The sequence below is a fragment of the Vanessa tameamea genome, chromosome 5, assembly GCF_037043105.1.
Source record: "Vanessa tameamea isolate UH-Manoa-2023 chromosome 5, ilVanTame1 primary haplotype, whole genome shotgun sequence".
NCBI classification, from domain to species: Eukaryota; Metazoa; Arthropoda; class Insecta; order Lepidoptera; family Nymphalidae; genus Vanessa; species Vanessa tameamea.
This window is the reverse complement of record NC_087313.1, coordinates 10,784,234-10,803,295: the sequence shown is the minus strand read 5'-3', so window position 1 is coordinate 10,803,295 and position 19,062 is coordinate 10,784,234. Positions and strand designations below refer to the sequence as shown.

The window sequence follows — 19,062 nt, the reverse complement described above, 5'->3', positions numbered from 1 at the left end:
TATTTCTTTTCAGTTCATAGTTACGATTTTATGATGCTAAGTTAACCTTGCCAAGCGAAATAAAAAAATACAAAATTCGGTATCTCTTAATCACAATGATGATCACACTTCACAGATTATTAAAAAACATAAATAAACCTGCGTGTTGATGACTTGATGAGGCGTATTTTGATAAATAATACTTTAAATTTTAATGGTTAACAAATAATTTCTTAAAATACCTCCATGGATACGGACATTCTGGTTGAGAATAAGGAGGGTTTGTACGGTAGGTACCGTTTTCATTAGATCCGGCTGATTACGAAAACAAAGTGCAATGTGCATGCTTACAAATTTATCGCGAAACAATAGATATTACTGACCTTCCTGTTTACCAATTTTGAAGCAAGACTAAAATTATAATCTGCTATCCTTGTATAAACTTTCTGTTGTAAATTTTAATTCAGTAAGTTTGTCATCATTCTTTTTTTTATTGCAACCTACAAGGTCACTAATTGTGTTATTAGAAATTATATTGCGTACGTTTTAAGTGTGAGTTATCTTATGTTTTAGATTTCTTGGATCAGTTTACTAAGGAGTACAGTGAGTTGTCATGGTTGGATGTCAGTGATGCTTCTCCTAGTGAAATTTTAGCTGATGCGGGGCTCGTACCTGCTATATCACCAGTGCAAAGTATTAAGTCCTCGCCAAATGAAAGTAGCAGCTCAGATTCAGGTAGCGAAGATGACACCAAAAAGTAAGAAACACTTTAAAAAAAATATATAATTTATATATTTTTAAGTAAAACTTAAACATTTGAACATATTTGCATAAATCTTAAAAACATTTAGTAGTAAAACTATAATTTAGCACCATATGCATTTACATTTAATTTCTGACTATTGTCACTAAATTTTTATCCCCTTAATTTGTGTTTATTATCAATCTTGCCACATATCAATCTATCAACCGCCAGTAAAGCAGTGACATGAAGGGCAGTTGATTTAAACCTTGTCTTCAAAATGTCTAAGTCCACAGCGAGAATTTACTTTTCATTAGGTTTTATTATTGTCATTTATTAGAAATAAAATTGGACCTATTGTAGGTATCAATTTTATATAATATAATATAGCAAAAACAATATGGAGATTTTTTTTATTCCAGTGGATCCCATACTTCATCTGCCAGACAGTCATCACAGTCCCCACTTGATTGGTCTTTCCACAATGAGCCTACTAATCAGTTAAAGCCAGAAGATGTTGACTTATTCCTTCAAAAATCAGGTCAAATATTTATGATTAATAATTTTATGTTTATTTTATTCTTGGAACTTTTTTTTTTATTAGTACATCCTATAACAAAATCAAAATATACTTTATTTAAGTAGGCATTTACAAGCACTTTTGAATCATCATTTAACAAACTATTTAAAAAAAAGCTACCACCGGTTCGGAATGTAGATTCTACCGAGAAGAACCGGACAGAAACTCAGTAGTTATTCTCTTTCAACATCTAAAAATAGAGTTGTTTGTTAGTTAAATACAATTATTTATGTATGTAATATATCCTGCCTGCATCTATATAATCTTGTAAATAATATGCCTTCTTTACCAATGTATTTTTTACAAATGACTTGAATCTATGAAACTAAAGTTAAAAATGTCTAAAAAAGACCTATTCAAATAAACCCATGCAAAAAAGCGTATATCTTTTAAATTCAGTTACTGGCTATTTCTACATCAGAGATTCTTTGCAGTAGAGATTTTTTAATGATATTGTTATTTAAAATGTTTTTAGTTCCAACTAGAATAAATGTTGGAGAAACATCTGCCAATTACAGAATTACGGACAAAAGTAGTCCTGTTATGGCAATCGAAAATGGTATGATAAAGGTAATGTATGGTGATGAAATTTTATTCTATTTATAAAACTCTTCATCTCTCTACAAAAGCATTTGTTTTTTTTTTTTAGGTTGTTAAAAAAGAAAATGAATGTAAACAGAATGATATCAATAGAATATTGAACAATCAAAAAGGTAAATACTGCACAATAGATTTACTTATTAATAATATTATTGTTTGCTATTTAACATACATTACATGTTTTTTCTTTCAGTCACAAGTGTACATCACCAAAATTCCATTTATAAGGTTGTTAATGAAAACTCACAAAATATAGTTAAGAAAGAAGATAGTCAAATTCATCTGATAGCTGAAAGGAACGCCCCAAGAATATTAAGAAATACAACTAGTATACAAACAAAACCAACCAGTATTGTGATACCAGCCGAGAATACAAAAGATGGTAGAATTTCGATCACCCCACTCACTCAAAACAAGCCAATACAGGTTACAAATAATATTGGTTACCATGTTAAGGTGATTATAATATATATATTAGTGATATGATTGAATTTGATATAATAGCTATATAAAAATTAAATATGATATATAAATTTAATTATATCTGTATGTCATCCTTAATGTGTATGGAGCAATAGTTAAGTTCTTATAGTAAATACTGTTTAGTTTATTTAATGTGATATACAACCATTTGTTCATCTCTTTTTATATGTTATTTCAGACACCTCCACCTATAAATAATATTGTGATAAATCCCAACCCAGAAGTACATCAAGCCGCTCTCATAAACCAAAGTATAAAAGAAGAACCAAAGAGTCCCATCATAGACATTTCTCAGTTTAGTGAAGCTGAAATACGAGCTTTGAAAAAGCAACAGAGAATGATTAAGAATCGGTTAGTTTCCTAATTATTTATGTTGTGCTATTTTTATTTTATGCAAGAAGTTTTTTTAATACATTTTATTCAAAAATCCTTTTTTGTCTCTAAAAGGGAATCTGCATGTCAGTCCCGCCAAAAGAAGAAAGAATATGTAACAGCATTAGAACAGCAGTTATTAGAAGCACATCAAGAGATAGCGCGGCTCCGATTAGAAAATAGATTATTAAGGGACCAATTAGAATCAAATGGACGAACTAGAAAGGTTTGTTACATTAATATCATTATATATTACATAAGTTTTCCTCTTGCGGATAATTAACCTGCTGATAATCATTGTGCTAATGACTAACTAATATTGTGCAATTAGTTTATGATGAGGAAGTTACATGAAATATTAAGACAGCATCATGAGGAGCTCAATTAAATTCAGGTTGTATGTGGTTTCACATAATACAGATATTGTATGGTGTCTTCAGACATTTGATCTTTTAAGAAAGATAGTTTCTTCATATTATTTATTTATTTTTCATATGCCTACCAATATGTAAGACGGTGAAGGCTGCTATGATATAAATTATGTTGATATTTTATATATATATTTTTTTTTGAGTGACAATTATAATGCATGTAAGTGAGTTAAAGCATGTGCTTACAGATTCCTCGCCTAGACTCTTCAATACTGATACCCAAAAAGAATATTGCTGTTATTTTTGCCATGGTTTTTATGGTTTCTTTAAATTGGAATGTTATAGGGTAAGTTCTTATTAAAAAGAATTAAAAGTCTTTTTTTCTATTAATTTAAAAATCTCAACTAATTCACTAGTAATTTATATGTATATTTATATAACTGAATTGTAATTTCAGCTGGAACACCAAATCATTTTCTGGACCATCCTCTTCTCACGTAAACACGCGACATCTTTTGTGGGCGGAAGACAATAAAGATGTTCTTTCTACTGGTAATTTTTATTTAATATTTGAATTGATAATAATAGAAAAGGCTAGAGTTATCTTTGCTATTGAAAAGTATATAATTGTATTTTTAGTTATTATATTCCACGTTTTATACGACAGATTATGATCAGTTTGCTAATCGCAGTGCTGAAGGAATAGACTGTCAGAACACAACATTAAATGATTTTGCCAACATAAATCAAACTGAAAGTATAAGGATAGTAGGTGAACTGAAACGATGGATTGGCGGTGGAAAGACATTGAATTGGACAAACACACAAAAAAGGCATAAAGTTTATTTGGATGAAAAACAATTACCAGGTATGTTTATTTTTAATATATTAAATAATAGTTGTCGACCGCAGTTCCGCTCGTGTTTTAGGTATGGTCGTCATAGAACTAGCTTTCCTTATAGTTCAAGAATACTTCATATTAAATTTAATTAAATTTAGTACAGTTGTTTGGTCGTGATAGAGTAACAGACAGACAGAGTTACTTTTGGATTTATAATATTAGTTTAGAATATAAAACTTACTTCGTAATGCAACTGCGTCTCATGATAATACTAAATAGTAGTAAAAACTTGCTATTTCTCTCATATATCAAATATTCAAATGCAAAAATAGAAGATAGTTACTAATTTATGACAAAAAACAAAACAGTTTACATATTACTATTTTTATTATATTTGGGTAAAGTTCAAACAGCAATATAATGTTTCAGGTGGCCTATTGGAAACTTATAGACTTTTCAATAAATTGAACCTTGATAGTAACCTTATTGACATCAATCATAAGAATGTAAAAAACATTCGAGATAAACCACGAAGGAGGTTACGACGGAATGCACCAACTGAAAAAGATATATTCCCTGATAGTGATATGTATTATGAGAGGCTCTATCATAAACCTCTTAGAAAATCTGCTAATGAGTTCAACATGGACGATTTTGGAGAATGGAATGCATTACTTCAAGCTCTTCACAGGAGGGATGACACATTCTATGTAGTAGGAGTTGGTAAAGGACAACACTTATTGCTTCCAGCGGTAACACATAATGTAACAAGACCACCAAAAATGGCACTGATTTTACCAGCTCGATCTGGCAATGGTAAGTTACTACACAAAATAAGTAATATTTTATATATCGTTTATTATTTTAGATAAATATCTGATATTAGTAACAATATTGTTCGTGTAAATTATATTAATTATGAGTCTTTTAATAATTTAGTCAAATTTATCTTTTAATAATTTTGTTGAATAATGACAACAGTAACATTATAACATTTATTTCTTTCAGATTCTATAATGAATGATCATGTAACACTCATGCAAATCGATTGCTCTGTCGTCAATACAACTCTAGTCAAATTAAAATCAGATACATTACCAGAAAGCTTGAGAGAGGCCAATGTTGATGGTCAACCAATACACGTTAGTGTGAGCCCAGACAATAGGAGATTAAAGAGACTTAAAGTTGATGCTAGTCCAAACGAAATTGTTTTTAACACAAGCAATAATTTGTCCAATAATTTTAAGAAAAATATTAATGTAGGTAGTGATAATGAAATAAATAAAAATGATTTGTTTACACAGTACCTGCTTCATAAATCAAGTGATGGTAATGAGAGTAATTTAAGTAATGAACTAGTAAAGAAATCTTCTAATAGTTCACATTAATTCACAAAATGTTTGAAGTATAATTAATGATAGTTTTTATATACGTATTTATTGGTGCTATATTAAATTCTTTAAATCAAACTAATTTTACTAAAGTCGAACTTCCAGTTTCTAAAATGCTGATCAAAGTCAGATTTCCTAATTTGACTTTATTATGAATGGTCATGATGGATGGCATCGGGAGACATAATAGGCAACCAATAAGCACACAGATGAGATTACAAATTGTACTCATTATTTCAGAAACTGGCGATAAGTATTTTAGTCTTGTCAAATTACTTTAGAGATTGTGTACAAGGATGTCGGCACCAATATTGATTAAAATTAAACTAAATCACTAAACATTCAACTACATTTTCCTTCATAAAATTAGACTTTATAATAAAGACTAATTTTAGGAAGGAAAATTTTCGTGTTATTTAAGTAACACCGATCGAAAGATAAAATGTTATCCACATTATTTAAAATTTTTTTCTAAATTTTTTCGTTTTTCATAATTTATTTATATTTTTCGTAAAAAGTACATATATTTCTCTCTGGTATAATAAAAAATAATTATGCTAGACAAATATGCTCTTTGTTAACTTCTAACATTTTTCAGTATTTTACCAGGGTCTATTTTTTTATAATATTTATACACACAACACATTTGTATATTTATAAACAAATTATTATAATAAGCTTTAATGAATTATATTGAAGTCATAATAAGGGGCTTGTGCAACGATACAGATACATCCGTCACTACTTTCAGATGTTTATAAATTTAAATGAAATTGTTTAAATAATCTTGCAGAACAACTTTGAATATGATTTTAGATTGTATCATGTAAAAAGGCATATTTAAAGTTAATGTAATTATAAAATTATGTAGTTATGCCATAAAGCTTTGTTATTGTTTTGTTTCTGTTAATTATGGTAAAAATGTGACAAAAGTTATTTTATAAATATTTTATACTTATCAGTAATGTTTTTGTTTCAAATTATTTTGCAATTGTACTACTGTAAAATAAGCATTTCCCTAGGATTAAAAAGTATTTTAAACATTGTATTAGTGTTTTATTTAAAATTATTGTTCTTATACAAAATCAAAATATACTTTATTCAGGGAGGCTTACAAGCACTTTTGAATTTAACAAACTATATTAAGTAAAGAGCCGAGATGGCCGAGTGGTTAGAACGCGTTCATCATAACCGATGATATCGGGTTCAAACCCAGACAAGTACCACTGATTTTCATGTGCTTAATTTTTGTTTATAATTCATCTCTTGCTCGCCAGTGAAGGAAAACATCGTGAGAAAACCTGCTTGTGTCTAGTTTCAACGAAATTCTGCCACATGTGTATTCCACGAACCCGCATTGGAGCAGCGTGGTGCACAAGTGGTTAACAGTTTTGTTTGTCCAGTAAATAAAAATAAAGCCATAACTTTTGCAATCTATTACTTCAAGCTGTCAGATAGCTGACAGAATTTCTTTTAGTTCATAAGTCATCAACCATAAAATACTTAAATACAATAACAGAACTGTGACTGATATTATTAAATAGGGTTGAACGCGGCCTAACTAGTTTTAAGTACTAGGAACCATTCCATAATGATACAAGGATTTTATGGTTTTTTTTTATGCTTTTAGGACCGAGGGGTAAGCCTCAAAGAGTAAATATAACTACTATATCAGATTCATAAGCCCTGAAATGCCGCTTCCGATGCGTTTTCTAGTGCATCATATAAATAAATATATTATGATAGTCTGTTTTTTTGTTAATATAGTTCAATTGACATTTGACATAAGCTTTTGACTTTGACAGATTTTTCTAACCTAAAAACAGTATATGATCAAAATATTATATATATTTTGTTTAAATACCATGAAATAGTTTTATATGGACTTCAAGGAAACTAAAAAACAATTTTAGTGAGAACAAAATAAAAAATTACGCTTGAGAATATGAATTGTTTGCGTTTGCTTAGACCGATTAGTTGTCGACCGTCGTTTAATTTTACTTCCGTAAAATATGTATCACAGCATCCGTTAAAATATTTAGATAAGCAAGAAAAATGGCAAGAAAAGGACGGCCTGTCTAAAAACTGGCAGTTAATATATAAAGCTCCAATGGGAAATGCTCTTAACTATGCTGTGGCATATTTAACGACATCCACCGCTATTGTCGCAGCGAGTACTCTTTATTATACTGCATTTGTGTTTGATGTGAATACAATGAATGATCCAGTAATTATAGGTGAAAGTCTAGTCATTGCAAATAATGCACCTGAATGTTTAATCTACCTTGGATCATTTGTATTATTGCATGTAGCAGTCAAGGTGTTAATCTCTAAGTTTGTCGTTCGTATGTACCAAAAGGGAGATGAATATGTAGCTATTTTTAGAGGACATTGGATTAATTCTATAGTAAAACATAAATTTCATTTGAACGAATTTAAGAAGTTGAATCCAACATTTGTCGTGTCTTGGGGTGATGCAAGATTTCAACTTGGCAAGAAACATGGAATATTACTTGATACATATTTTAGAACACCAGAATATTTCAATTATTTAATGTATAAGAAAAAAAATGAATAGTTGTTACACAGATATTTATGATTTGTATAGATTAGTAATACTAAATAAATAATTATTAAAAAAAACTATATAGTTTACATTTAATCTTTAATTACTAATTACTATCATTATAACTTAATGTTTCTTAGAAGCCTCCAGTGAAGGCATTATTCCATTTAAGCCTAGAATCTCTTTTTATTGTTGTCGAGTCCATTTTCTTTGGATCATTTTCAAATTTTTCTAAAGCTTCTATTTTTGTTTGTTCAGGTTGTAAAGTTTTTGTAACTATACATTGACCATTTTCTTTTAGAATTGTGTGTTTAATATCCTCTTCTGTTGGTTCTCCATAAGGGAAGGTTATTGGGGTAACCTTAATAAGATGTTTGATAGACCATAATTTGGCATTCATTTCGGGTATATTCTTCACAATAGCAACTTGGTTCTAAAATAAAATATTTGTTAAAATACTGACAAATATAGATAATTCTAAAATATTTCATATGACATCTGAAATATTAAGAAATCATAAGGTATATAAATAAGAAAGAACAAACATTACATATAAAATCTATTTCAATAAAATACAAAGAAAAATAATAAGACTATATTTTTTTAGTTTGGATAAATACAGGAATTTAAATTTCGGAAAATAAAAGAGTTTGTTTTAGAAACTAATTAAGTATGTACTTGGATTATCAGCTGTATACCATAAAACTCAATAAAGTATAATAGATAGTGCCATATTACTTACAATTCTTTCAAGTTTGAGTTCACTCAAAACTTTCTTCTCCCACCATGGGTGATGTTTACTACTTTTAATTTGTTCCACTCTGAATAATTTTGATGGTGTGTACTCAGGGTCTTTGTGATTTGGGTTTCTAGAGGTTAAAAAATATTTTTAATACAAAACATATCTCTCCTTTGTATTTTATGTATACAGAAACTACTAAACTTAACTGTGTTATATAGCTTTTAAGCATAGTATGAGTTAGGAAAGTTATGAGTATAATCTGAATAGATTTTTTGATATTTGTTATTTTATTATTTATAGTCAACCATGGGATGTTATGAACTAACGTACCTTGGATAATATGTTATTCCTCCTGGGTATCGGATTCCTCCTGGATGCTTATAACCTCTACAACGAACTAACAATGTTAAAGGGGTTTTTGATTGTAATAGTTGTTTGTTCATATTGAAGGGTAGCGGTAACCTTAAAAATAAGTTTATGCAATTGTATTAAAATTATTATATTTATTAGAAATGAGAGATTACATTCAAATCAAATCAATAATTATACAGAATACGAGTTATTTGGACATTTGTCAACAATGACAATTAATCGACGGCTGTCAAATGTCAATGTAATTTTTGACCTTTTTCGTTTTTATGAAATAGCAAAAGCATATTATTATAAATCATAGTCTGAAAAAAAAATCTTCAGTATTTAAAATAAAAAATGGTTTCACTTGTTCGCCATTTTAGCATTTAATATAAATAATATTTATAGTGGTTTATTGTTTTATAATATTAATAACAAAAGTTAATTGTTGATTTAAATGATTAGATCGGGAATAAGGATAAAAGTTAACAAATTCGATTATTTTTAACTTTTTCAAACATATAAAACTCATATATGACATGTTATAATTATACTTTGGTATTATTTTAAGATTAAAAGTGCTCTCATAAATTGTTGTATAAAAAATATCAATGTTTATTTACGATAAAATATCAAGATATCTTTTTAAAGTTATAGAAAGTTGAAAGAAAAATATATAAAATGTTTATCATATCTCATTTTTGACGATTTATATAAAACCAATTGCCATCACTATTTTTTAAATTCAAATATTTCAAATGTAAACTGTCAATTTAACAAATTAGTAGTGACTTCAATTCAGTTTCGAAACTTTTGTAATTATTTCGTTTAATGTTTGTATCAATTGTATGATTATTTGGTGAAGTGTATAATTTAATTAATGAAGAAGGTACGCTTTGAATCTCCAGTTAAAACTCTAAGAATAAACGCAATGAATCCAAACTTCCAGAGAGAATGCCACTCTCCTCGACCTTTTATTATGAAGCAAGTGCAATCTGCGCCTTCAGTAACTCCAATGAACTATTTAGAACATCGACCAATGCTTTTTACTAATGATCCTATACAAAGATTTGAATGTGGGGATTCATCACCGTATCCGGTAGTTAATAAAACTTACTTAACACATAATCCAAATACAGAGAAACACAGTTGTTCTCCATCTAATGAGTTGGATTTAAGTATGCTTGATAGTACTTACAATAAACCGAGACATACGCTCCCGAGACAGAATATTGTTAATTCGTACCAAATTCAATCTTTGAAAAGCAATTTTAATGTTAATCCTATGATGGAAAATAAATCAACACGAATATTGACTCCAATAGAAAATAATGTTGCTGCTAGTCCACCAAATGTTTTAAACAAAAAAGACGATTTCTTCCTAAGAAGAGATAACTTAAATGATCTTAAAAATATACAAAGTCAATTTAATAATTTACAATTAGATAAAGAAAATAATCCACTCTTAAAGAAAACAGAAATAATGACATTAGGAATTCCTATTTCAAAAAAGTTGGATACTAAACTTACTGAGCCTAACTCATCAAAAGAAATTAATCATTTTTGTAAATGTTACCACTGTATTCATATTTTAAATACACAAGGCAATATGGAACATTTAATGAATGACGAGTTTAAACATCAATATATGGCTGAAAATCATTATAAAGTCTGCCATTGCAGCACACCTTTATTTAAAAGGACCTCAGATTGCCAATGTAATAATTATTCACCAATGAACCATACACACTTTCCTCCATGTAACTGCAATAAAACACCAGCAAAGTCACCCCAGACTGGAGTGAATAAAAAAAATTGGACAATTGAAAAATATGAACAAAGTAACAAACCTACTTGCTTAGATATTGAGAAACAGGATAAAATTATCAAAGAGAAAAGAGAACCTACTGTTGCTGATCTATTTAAAATAATTAAACTACAAAATGAGCAATTACAGTTACTACAAGAAAAAGTAGATAAATTTATATCAGCCAATAAAACATATGAACCTCAAAAAATAACACAGCCCTTACAGAATTATGTCACCGAACATGTGGAAGTTAAATCTATCGGAACAGAGGAAAAGATATCAATAGGAGTTATGACAAGTTTTGAAATGTATAGAACTTCAACTATAATTAATAAAGAAATAGTCAAGCAAAATGAGGCACAGATTCAATGTAATAGGTCCCAAATTAGTATAAAGGAGGTTGTAACTAAGGCACATCCAGTGAATTTAAATTTTCTTGACGGCATAGCACCAGTTTCAAATTCATCTGACCCTAAAATAAATGCGAATACTCAGGCTCAGGAAATTGGTGATCTTACAAAAAATACTGACACTGGATATGTAGATAAAACACTGAATGACATGAGTTTATACAATGTGCAAGTGGACAATCCCATCACACCTCTAATGTCTCCAGAACAAAGCTTATATTTGGATGTGAGAGATTACAGCGAGTGAGTTTTATTTAATGACAGGCAGTTTCCTTTTTATGCACCATGTTTTAGTTCAAATCACACTTAAAGCTTGGATCAAACAGCATATGAAAGATTAACAATGTTTTTTTTTTTTTAGTTCTGATACTAGTGATGACCAATCCAATGTAGGATGGACATATTATAATAAAGTAATGGTAAGTTGTTGGTACATTGTAATATAAATATATTTTTTTTAATCCTTAATATATTATTTTATATTGTATTTTTTTTGCAGACACATGTTAATGGCATGTTACAAGAATCTGATATGCCCTCTTCAGCGAGTGCTTTATACAGGAATAATAGACAAAAGTGCTTACAGATGCAAATAGACAAAACTAACATTAGTGTTGCCAAAAGGTATTATTTTATTTTTCTATGCATTTCCTTTGAGACTATAATGTATATCTTATATTATTTCAAATGCATCTGATTAATTGACACACCTAAAGATTGTACTCTATCACATTCAGTGGCTTTTATATATTTCTCTTATAAAATTTTCCTCAGCAACTCAAAGACAAAAAATAGCCAGATGTAACATGCTAAGACATTTCACAGGGTTTTGTTTTGTTAGAAACCACTACTGACTAAAAATTAAAATAATAACCATTTTGATATTTCAAGTTAATAAAGGGTCAATCATCTTGTCTGTAGAATAAACATATTCTAAAATGATTTACAATATAATTAATAAATATATTTTGAAATTTTAATTGTACTGGTCATTTTCAGAGTAACATTTGGTGATGATCCCTTTCAAATAGAGCAACCACAATTACATGCTCCTACAACGGACACTAGCTTGAAAATGAACCAGCTTGCCGCTAAATATTTAAAGAATGGACCACAGATATCAAAAAGTCCGTCTCCTAAGCCTGGTGTTGTTCCTGTGGACATGTCTTTAGCAACAAGGAACTACATGGAAAAGCACAAACTTTTACATGGTAAATTGTTCAAACTTAATTTATTGTGAGATCTTTGTATAGAATTTAAAATAAATAACAGCAATAAAAAGCACTGTTTAATGGATGTTTAAAAATAACTTTGTGGTTGCCTAAAGCCATATTTCATATTTAATTGTATGTTTTAGGAATACCAAATGTGAAATATATTTTTTTAATTATTGTGTATTTTATGATACAATGTTGTTTTTACTTGACTAAGTGAATGTATTTAATATTGGTTTGTTTATAGGTAATAATAAATATCAAAATGGACGTAGGCAAGTGGAGATACCAAAATTCTTAGACATAACAGCATTGAAGCAACAGCCAAAATTTTTATAAATTTTTTTTCTAGTACTCTACATGTACTATCTGGATTTGTTAATAAAATATTATCTTATATTGAATATTTGTACAAGAAAATTACAATAATTGTTTAGTAGTTGTATTTGGTGTAACTTTTGTATTTAATTATTATTATGAATAAATGAATTTTATAATGTAACAGACTTGTAAATAAAACATTTATTTATTGAACAGACATTTATTTAAACTTTACAGGAAATAACAGATAAATCCCTTTTTATATTTGGTAACATATTTGTATATCTATTTTCGGAACAGTTGATGTGAATATGATATTTCTGCAATAATAAATAACTTACAAACTACTTTCTAATAAATATATTATGCTATTATTAATTTATATTTAGTCAAAAATATTCTAAATTTTTGCTTAACCTACTGGTGTTAAAATCATTATAGGTATATATATGTTTAAAACTTATCTTTTCAGTTACGAATTACACGAATTTTTCAAATTTAATTATTATTTATTGGTGTGCATTTTATTCTTAATTTATGTTTATTTACATTTCTTTTAATTTTTTTGAGCGTTGTGTTGGTTAACATTTCTTTTATATTTTATAAACATCGACAGACATCGCCCCATAATTTAAAATTTTACTATATTTTGGGGTAAAGATTTATTATAATAAAAATTGTTTTTCGCATTCGCCTAAGATACACACTCGAATAATTAATAATGTTGACTATATCTCAATAATTCAAACGTGTTGAGTTCTCTAGTAAAAAATATTAAATATTGTTCTATCTTGAAAACAATAACAGCCTAGGCGTAGCCTTTGCCTATTATTCCATCATATTTGCAACCAAATAGATTAGATCGGTTAGATGTCTGTTGTCTTTGTTTACAGATATATTACAACGCAATGGTAATCGGAATAGTAAGATCTACGTTTGAAAAATACTAAATTTGACAATCTTTTCAAACACTGGCAACAGTCTGCGGCGCTATTTTGTAGTGTTTCATAATTACATTTACATAATTACTTACCTTTAAATTATAAATATTGAAAGAATCCAGAGTCTTGATATTTGGTTTAAAACTAACAAAATAAAGCGTAGGTAATTAGAATAAGATGAATGTAGTACAATCTTTTCCTGAATCTTCTTGATGGAAGTAAATACCAAGCATAACTTAAATAACACTAAATACATTAAATGAATAAACCAGTCAACCAATCATTCCAAATTAAGATAGTTTTATATTTTGAAAGTCATTCGATTAGATCTAAAAATATCCATACTTACTCCCAAACACGCCCTATAATATATACACTTATCTAACGATTATAAATAATATCATTATATCTATATTATTTATAATGGTAAATATATTTCAGACATTACAATTGAAGGACCAAATATTCATGGAAATTTTCTTAAAAATAATTTAAGTTTAAGTTAGTATTCGCCTTAGTTATATATAGCTATAAATAAGAATGGTTACACAATTATTTTTTTTCTAAAAACTAAATGAAGTAATTTCGGCGACTAAGTTATGGTGGGCCTATGTTTTTATTCTATTGACACACTTAGTAGCTATCAGATTTGGTTCCTTCATTGGTTAATGTGATTTTTTTTCAACAACACCTAAAACACTTTTTCTAAAATATCTAACACACAATATAAGTTTTATCTGTTATTAAACAGTTATATGTAATTAAATACTTAAACTATCCCATTTATGTTATTTACAGTTACTTTGCATCACTTAAATAATATTTCAATTCTCTTGCATCGCATAATGTTAGTTTAACATTAAATCTAAAATGATAACCAAGAAATTGGATGGCACAATAACCATAAATAAAATATAAAATAATGCATTACGTAATGATTTTATCATTAGATCTAAGAAATCTATTTTACATCACTTTATGTCTTGCATGGTTTCCACGAGTTTGACTAGATTAATAATTCTAAAGTATACAAATACATAATCTACTGTATTATATCATTAATCTAAAGTTTTAAGGCTGTCAACATTTCGATATATAATATTATTATTATGAAAAATTTATAATGATAATATAATCATTTTAAAATGTATGTTTATTGTAAAGAAGAGTTCATACTATCGAGTTAAATATTTAGGTATGTATTAAGCACACACAATACTAAAACAAATGTTATTAATATATATGCCGATGAAATAAATTAAAAAGGAGGAGTAACTATATGCAATCATATCTAGAATTGATGCGGGAAGGTTGACAGCCTAATATATATTTTAATGAATGTTACAGAAAATTACCTACATTTACGTTTAAAATTATTCTTTTTAGCACTATGTATCCAAGTACTATATAATTCCTTTACTAAATGCATGCGTTCACAATTTGACAATTGTTTTCACGTATCGGTCCCACACTGGGCGCCATACATACATAAAAAGTGATAACCATTTTTTTTAATTGTCTAGACCCATGTTACTTACAGATATACATATATTATAACATTTTTCTACTTTGTTTAAATGAATTTATGTCTTTTGTATTCAAAATATTTAGTATATACCTAATATCTGCATATGTTTCTTTTTATATTAGATTCGATGACATATTTATAATATATAAAATATTTTTTCTCATAATATTTTCTTTGTACTTATAATCCTTAAAATAACCAAATACATTTAAAATATAATTTTAATCTTTCATAAAATATTTAATAACATTTTTAGTATTTATCAACATTTAATAAAATAAATACTGTTTATCTTGTCTTTTATAAATATTTTCGTTATAACTATTTAAAAACGTAGTTTATGTAATCCTATTGCGTCACATAGTAAATTGGAGATTTCAGGTAATATATACTTTGAAAAAATATCCTTAGACTGAGATTCTTTACCTTTAATTTGGTAAGAAATATGTAATTTAGTTACACAATATCTAAATATCCTTACTCGTAGATCCGACCGTTGCAATTGTAAAATAATCGACTCTCTTTTAATTTTTTTGTATTTTTTAAGGAGTTATTAATTTTATATTGCTAATACAAATAAATAAAAAAGCGATGTTTTACCGCTTCGAAAATCTAAAACAAACGTCTAAAAAAATAGCAACTTCATTTGTGATAATAGAATAACTAATTGTCCTATACATAGAGTAGACATGTTTTTTTTTAATGTGTTCAGTCAAAGGAGTTTAACAATAAACATTACCTAATATTTAGTTGTAGTATTCTAAGCACGTTTGAAAATTACTATGATGTTATTATAATATTGGATTTATTATTTTCATAACGACACATACTTTTAATTCATTTAAAACGTGATAGTATCTTACGTATAATCTATGGCATTGTTGACGATTAATTGGAATTTTCTAAACATTGTTCTTCGCCACCTCCCCTCGATTTACTGTCTAATCTTAATTCTGCTAGTCTTTGCTTAATACTGTTTGGTCTGTGAAAATTAGAAACCAAAATAAGTTAAGATTTCTTTGTTAAGATATTTTAAAAATGTAAAAAATGGTAGTAAAATATTATTGTCTATATCTATCTAAAATTTAGCTTTGACCTTCTTTCATGCAAAAATATATGACTCGATACGGAGTATCGCTTTTGCAAACATAGAATCATTTATTAATTATAATGACATTGAAATACTTATTTCGTTTCTATCGTAATTGTAATAAACATCTTAGTTATTAGTTTATTATTAGACTAAACTCATTAGTGTTGACAAGTTGACAAGACAATACCTGTCAGAGAAGTAAGAGGTGACTACTTGGTCCGCGGAGACGGACTGCCTCTGGTAGGTTGCGGCACTGAGGTTGCTCTGCGGAATTTTGTAGATGCGTACACAGCGCCCGCTGTTCTCTGGAAGCACTGGAATAAAAATAAACACTTAGTTTTCCACAATTGAATCATGGTTACCTCAGCTAAAAATTGTTGGTTAAAAATTTGGCAATTTTGAAATAATTCATCGCGTACTCGTTAGTCCAGGAAAACATATCGTAGAAAATAATATAAGTTAGATGAAATTCTGCCAAATGTATAGCCATCCGACCGTGGAGAGGCATGTTGGAATAATCTTCAAAAGCTTTTTCCATAAAAGGTAAGAAAATAGATGATTTTGCCTTTGATTTCTACATTTTTTTGCTTTATCTAATATAGTTGAGCTTGAGTTGTACTATGAGCTGTTAATATGTAGGTATTATGATGACACACAGTATATTTTACTAGGACTAACGTTACCTTGGGGCGAGGTAGGCGGCGAGATGGGGGTCATTCTCTGCAGAGGAGGGCGGATGTTTTCCTGCTCGGATGATATTGAGCTGCTACGACTAGATGCCGAATTGTTCTCTGGGGTTCGGCTATTTTGACTCTGCTCAGCTCTAGTTAAAAGATACGATACACTCAAACAATTACAATATACTGCGACTTTTATAGTATCTATACCTATATATTTTTTAAATAGATGAATGTAGAGATGGAATGGAATCGATTAGAATTAGTCAGAAATAACCAAGTTTTTCTTACTTATTATCGGCATCGTCATCATCAATAGAGTATGGTCCGCACTTGCTCATTTGGCGCACGAGCTCGTAGTTGTCGTGTAATGCGAGGCACGGGTCGATCTCGCGGCTCAATGGGATGTATTCGGGTGCGCATGCTACGTAGAATATATCCTGACGAAAATATGGGAAATTAAATGAGAGAAAGTGATTTCGCTGTTGATTGCTAATTTTCTGTCATATTAGTGCAAAATTTTCGTAATATAATTTTAGTCAAGTTTACTTTTTGTATTCGCATTTCTGTTACAGTTTATGGATGATAATTTTTTTTAAATCGGATAGTCGAACTGCATATGACAAAAAATGTCTGATGTCGTACTGCAATTATTCTTTTAATCTAATAGACAAACGTATTTATGGCTTGTATGATTTTCTACTTGGATCAACGACATTATTACTTACTCTTCGGCCACACAGAATTTTCAGTCCAGGTATACAAGCAGCGTGGACTAATGATCCATTAGCTACTAATCTAATTTCTAGCAAGTCTTCTGCAAACGCCATAATGTACGGAAACGCACACACTGAAAAAGAATAAAGAATATTATTTAACAAATGGCAAATGGTTGTTTACAAGTTTTATTTTAAATTCATCTGCTAATATGGGTCTTGCAACCGATTTTTAAACCAGTTCTACCCAATCGATAGCGCCCAACCAAACCTTCAGCTTTGAAGACCGCTGCGCACCTTTGGATAAAACTTCGGTATCTGGTAAAATTGGCCAAAACCGAAGGATAAGTATTAAGCTCCTAGTAAGCATCGGAATGGAATGAAGTGCTACAATTGCGTGAGAGCGTAAAAGAGGAGTCAATGAGATGGGGGCGGGGATCACACATAGTTGCGCAGGTTGGCCGTCGCCAGTAGTTTGTTCGCACAGTTGATTATATAATCAATGCTTTAAATAAAAAGTTCTTGAGACGGCTTCAATTAATGGGATCTAATGATAAGTTAAATAGTTGTTACTTATTGTTGGCAAAACACTGATAATTTATGTATAACTACATTTTTTTAACTATTTTTTTTTAACTTTTCCATTCTGCATTTAATTGACCAAAGCATAGAAATAGTAGAGAATAGTTTCACTCTACTTGAGAAAACCTGAAACTTATCGTAGCTAAATTAAAGTAAATAAATATTATTATCGTATTTTTTTCGAATTTATTTTATTTTTTAATCTCGTTACGTTGTTTATATAAACATTAACGTATTCACTTTAAGCCAATCTTGACTTAAATTTTTTAAAGTTATTTATGCTTTGGCTTCGGCTTCGGTCGAAGATTATGTCAATAGCCAAAAAATCTTCGGCTTCTTCCAATAATCGACCTTCGGTAGGACAACATCAACCGATTAAAAAATAATACTATTGATGTTATTGGTAACACTAATTAGTAAAAAAAAAAATGTACTTTAAGTTTTAAGTACATAAATTTATTAAAAACTTGTTATATTGCATCATCATCTCACCAACAGCTGTGGGAACAGTCGTCCAATGAAAATCATATTCACTGTCACTTTCTAGGCCTTTATTTGTTAATCGTTCGAAATGGCACGTATCTGAAAGAAATAACATAAAATTTTACTATATCATAAATAATATCTGATCTTGACATATTTGAGGATAGTTCGATTGAAGTTATGCCCTGCCGAGTGGATGATGAGATTTCAGCCTTGGGCAACATTAATTCAGTACCATACATCTTTTCACATAGTTGAAGTTTTTGAGT

General features: G+C 28.9%; 5 protein-coding genes across 6 annotated transcripts in view; 3 read left to right on the top strand and 2 right to left on the bottom strand.

Annotated features, from left to right (window-relative positions):
• Nucleotides 1–82: 82 nt before the first annotated feature.
• Nucleotides 83–6,405, top strand: LOC113392420 (cyclic AMP-dependent transcription factor ATF-6 beta). The gene is made up of 13 exons (XM_026628849.2): nucleotides 83–268; nucleotides 553–736; nucleotides 1,144–1,262; nucleotides 1,777–1,871; nucleotides 1,951–2,014; nucleotides 2,095–2,357; nucleotides 2,563–2,735; nucleotides 2,832–2,982; nucleotides 3,376–3,473; nucleotides 3,585–3,679; nucleotides 3,795–3,995; nucleotides 4,398–4,784; nucleotides 4,977–6,405. The coding sequence occupies exons 1-13, from the start codon at nucleotides 226–228 to the stop codon at nucleotides 5,354–5,356; spliced, it is 2,253 nt and encodes a 750-aa protein (XP_026484634.2). The 5' UTR covers nucleotides 83–225; the 3' UTR covers nucleotides 5,357–6,405.
• An 811-nt stretch (nucleotides 6,406–7,216) lies between these two features.
• On the top strand, nucleotides 7,217–7,937 carry LOC113392304 (uncharacterized). The gene has a single exon (XM_026628662.2). It carries the CDS (start codon nucleotides 7,305–7,307, stop codon nucleotides 7,935–7,937), a length of 633 nt encoding a protein of 210 aa, XP_026484447.2. The 5' UTR covers nucleotides 7,217–7,304.
• A 70-nt stretch (nucleotides 7,938–8,007) lies between these two features.
• Nucleotides 8,008–9,253, bottom strand: LOC113392305 (large ribosomal subunit protein uL30m). The gene is made up of 3 exons (XM_026628663.2): nucleotides 8,998–9,253; nucleotides 8,668–8,794; nucleotides 8,008–8,358 (listed from the first exon to the last, which is right to left on the bottom strand). Exons 1-3 carry the CDS (start codon nucleotides 9,108–9,110, stop codon nucleotides 8,062–8,064), a joined length of 537 nt encoding a protein of 178 aa, XP_026484448.2. The 5' UTR covers nucleotides 9,111–9,253; the 3' UTR covers nucleotides 8,008–8,061.
• Nucleotides 9,254–9,790: 537 nt separating this feature from the next.
• LOC113392302 (uncharacterized) lies at nucleotides 9,791–12,975 on the top strand. Its single transcript, XM_026628659.2, has 5 exons — nucleotides 9,791–11,481; nucleotides 11,600–11,657; nucleotides 11,738–11,862; nucleotides 12,238–12,449; nucleotides 12,700–12,975. The coding sequence occupies exons 1-5, from the start codon at nucleotides 9,899–9,901 to the stop codon at nucleotides 12,789–12,791; spliced, it is 2,070 nt and encodes a 689-aa protein (XP_026484444.2). The 5' UTR covers nucleotides 9,791–9,898; the 3' UTR covers nucleotides 12,792–12,975.
• Nucleotides 12,976–16,028: 3,053 nt separating this feature from the next.
• LOC113392301 (GTPase-activating Rap/Ran-GAP domain-like protein 3) overlaps nucleotides 16,029–19,062 on the bottom strand; it is a 133,898-nt gene continuing 130,864 nt past the window's right edge. For both annotated transcript variants that reach the window (XM_026628658.2, XM_026628656.2), the window contains 6 exons: nucleotides 18,803–18,892; nucleotides 17,741–17,862; nucleotides 17,304–17,452; nucleotides 17,019–17,158; nucleotides 16,523–16,649; nucleotides 16,029–16,224 (listed from right to left, as the gene is read on the bottom strand). In XM_026628658.2, coding sequence (XP_026484443.1) covers nucleotides 16,131–16,224; nucleotides 16,523–16,649; nucleotides 17,019–17,158; nucleotides 17,304–17,452; nucleotides 17,741–17,862; nucleotides 18,803–18,892 — 722 coding nt within the window. In that variant the 3' untranslated portion in view covers nucleotides 16,029–16,130. The remainder of the gene's footprint in view (nucleotides 16,225–16,522; nucleotides 16,650–17,018; nucleotides 17,159–17,303; nucleotides 17,453–17,740; nucleotides 17,863–18,802; nucleotides 18,893–19,062) is intronic.

Coding starts and splice junctions, on each gene's coding strand:
- LOC113392420 (XM_026628849.2), top strand. CDS start 226: ATGGATACGGACATTCTGGTTGAGAATAAGGAGGGTTTGTACG. Junction 2,736..2,831: donor CAGAGAATGATTAAGAATCG/GTTAGTTTCCTA, acceptor TGTCTCTAAAAG/GGAATCTGCATGTCAGTCCC. Junction 4,785..4,976: donor ACCAGCTCGATCTGGCAATG/GTAAGTTACTAC, acceptor TATTTCTTTCAG/ATTCTATAATGAATGATCAT.
- LOC113392304 (XM_026628662.2), top strand. CDS start 7,305: ATGAATTGTTTGCGTTTGCTTAGACCGATTAGTTGTCGACCGTCGTTT.
- LOC113392305 (XM_026628663.2), bottom strand. CDS start 9,110: ATGAACAAACAACTATTACAATCAAAAACCCCTTTAACATTGTTAGTT. Junction 8,795..8,997: donor GGAATAACATATTATCCAAG/GTACGTTAGTTC, acceptor TTTAACCTCTAG/AAACCCAAATCACAAAGACC. Junction 8,359..8,667: donor AACTCAAACTTGAAAGAATT/GTAAGTAATATG, acceptor ATTTTATTTTAG/AACCAAGTTGCTATTGTGAA.
- LOC113392302 (XM_026628659.2), top strand. CDS start 9,899: ATGAAGAAGGTACGCTTTGAATCTCCAGTTAAAACTCTAAGAATAAAC. Junction 11,658..11,737: donor CATATTATAATAAAGTAATG/GTAAGTTGTTGG, acceptor TTTTTTTTGCAG/ACACATGTTAATGGCATGTT. Junction 12,450..12,699: donor AAAGCACAAACTTTTACATG/GTAAATTGTTCA, acceptor GTTTGTTTATAG/GTAATAATAAATATCAAAAT.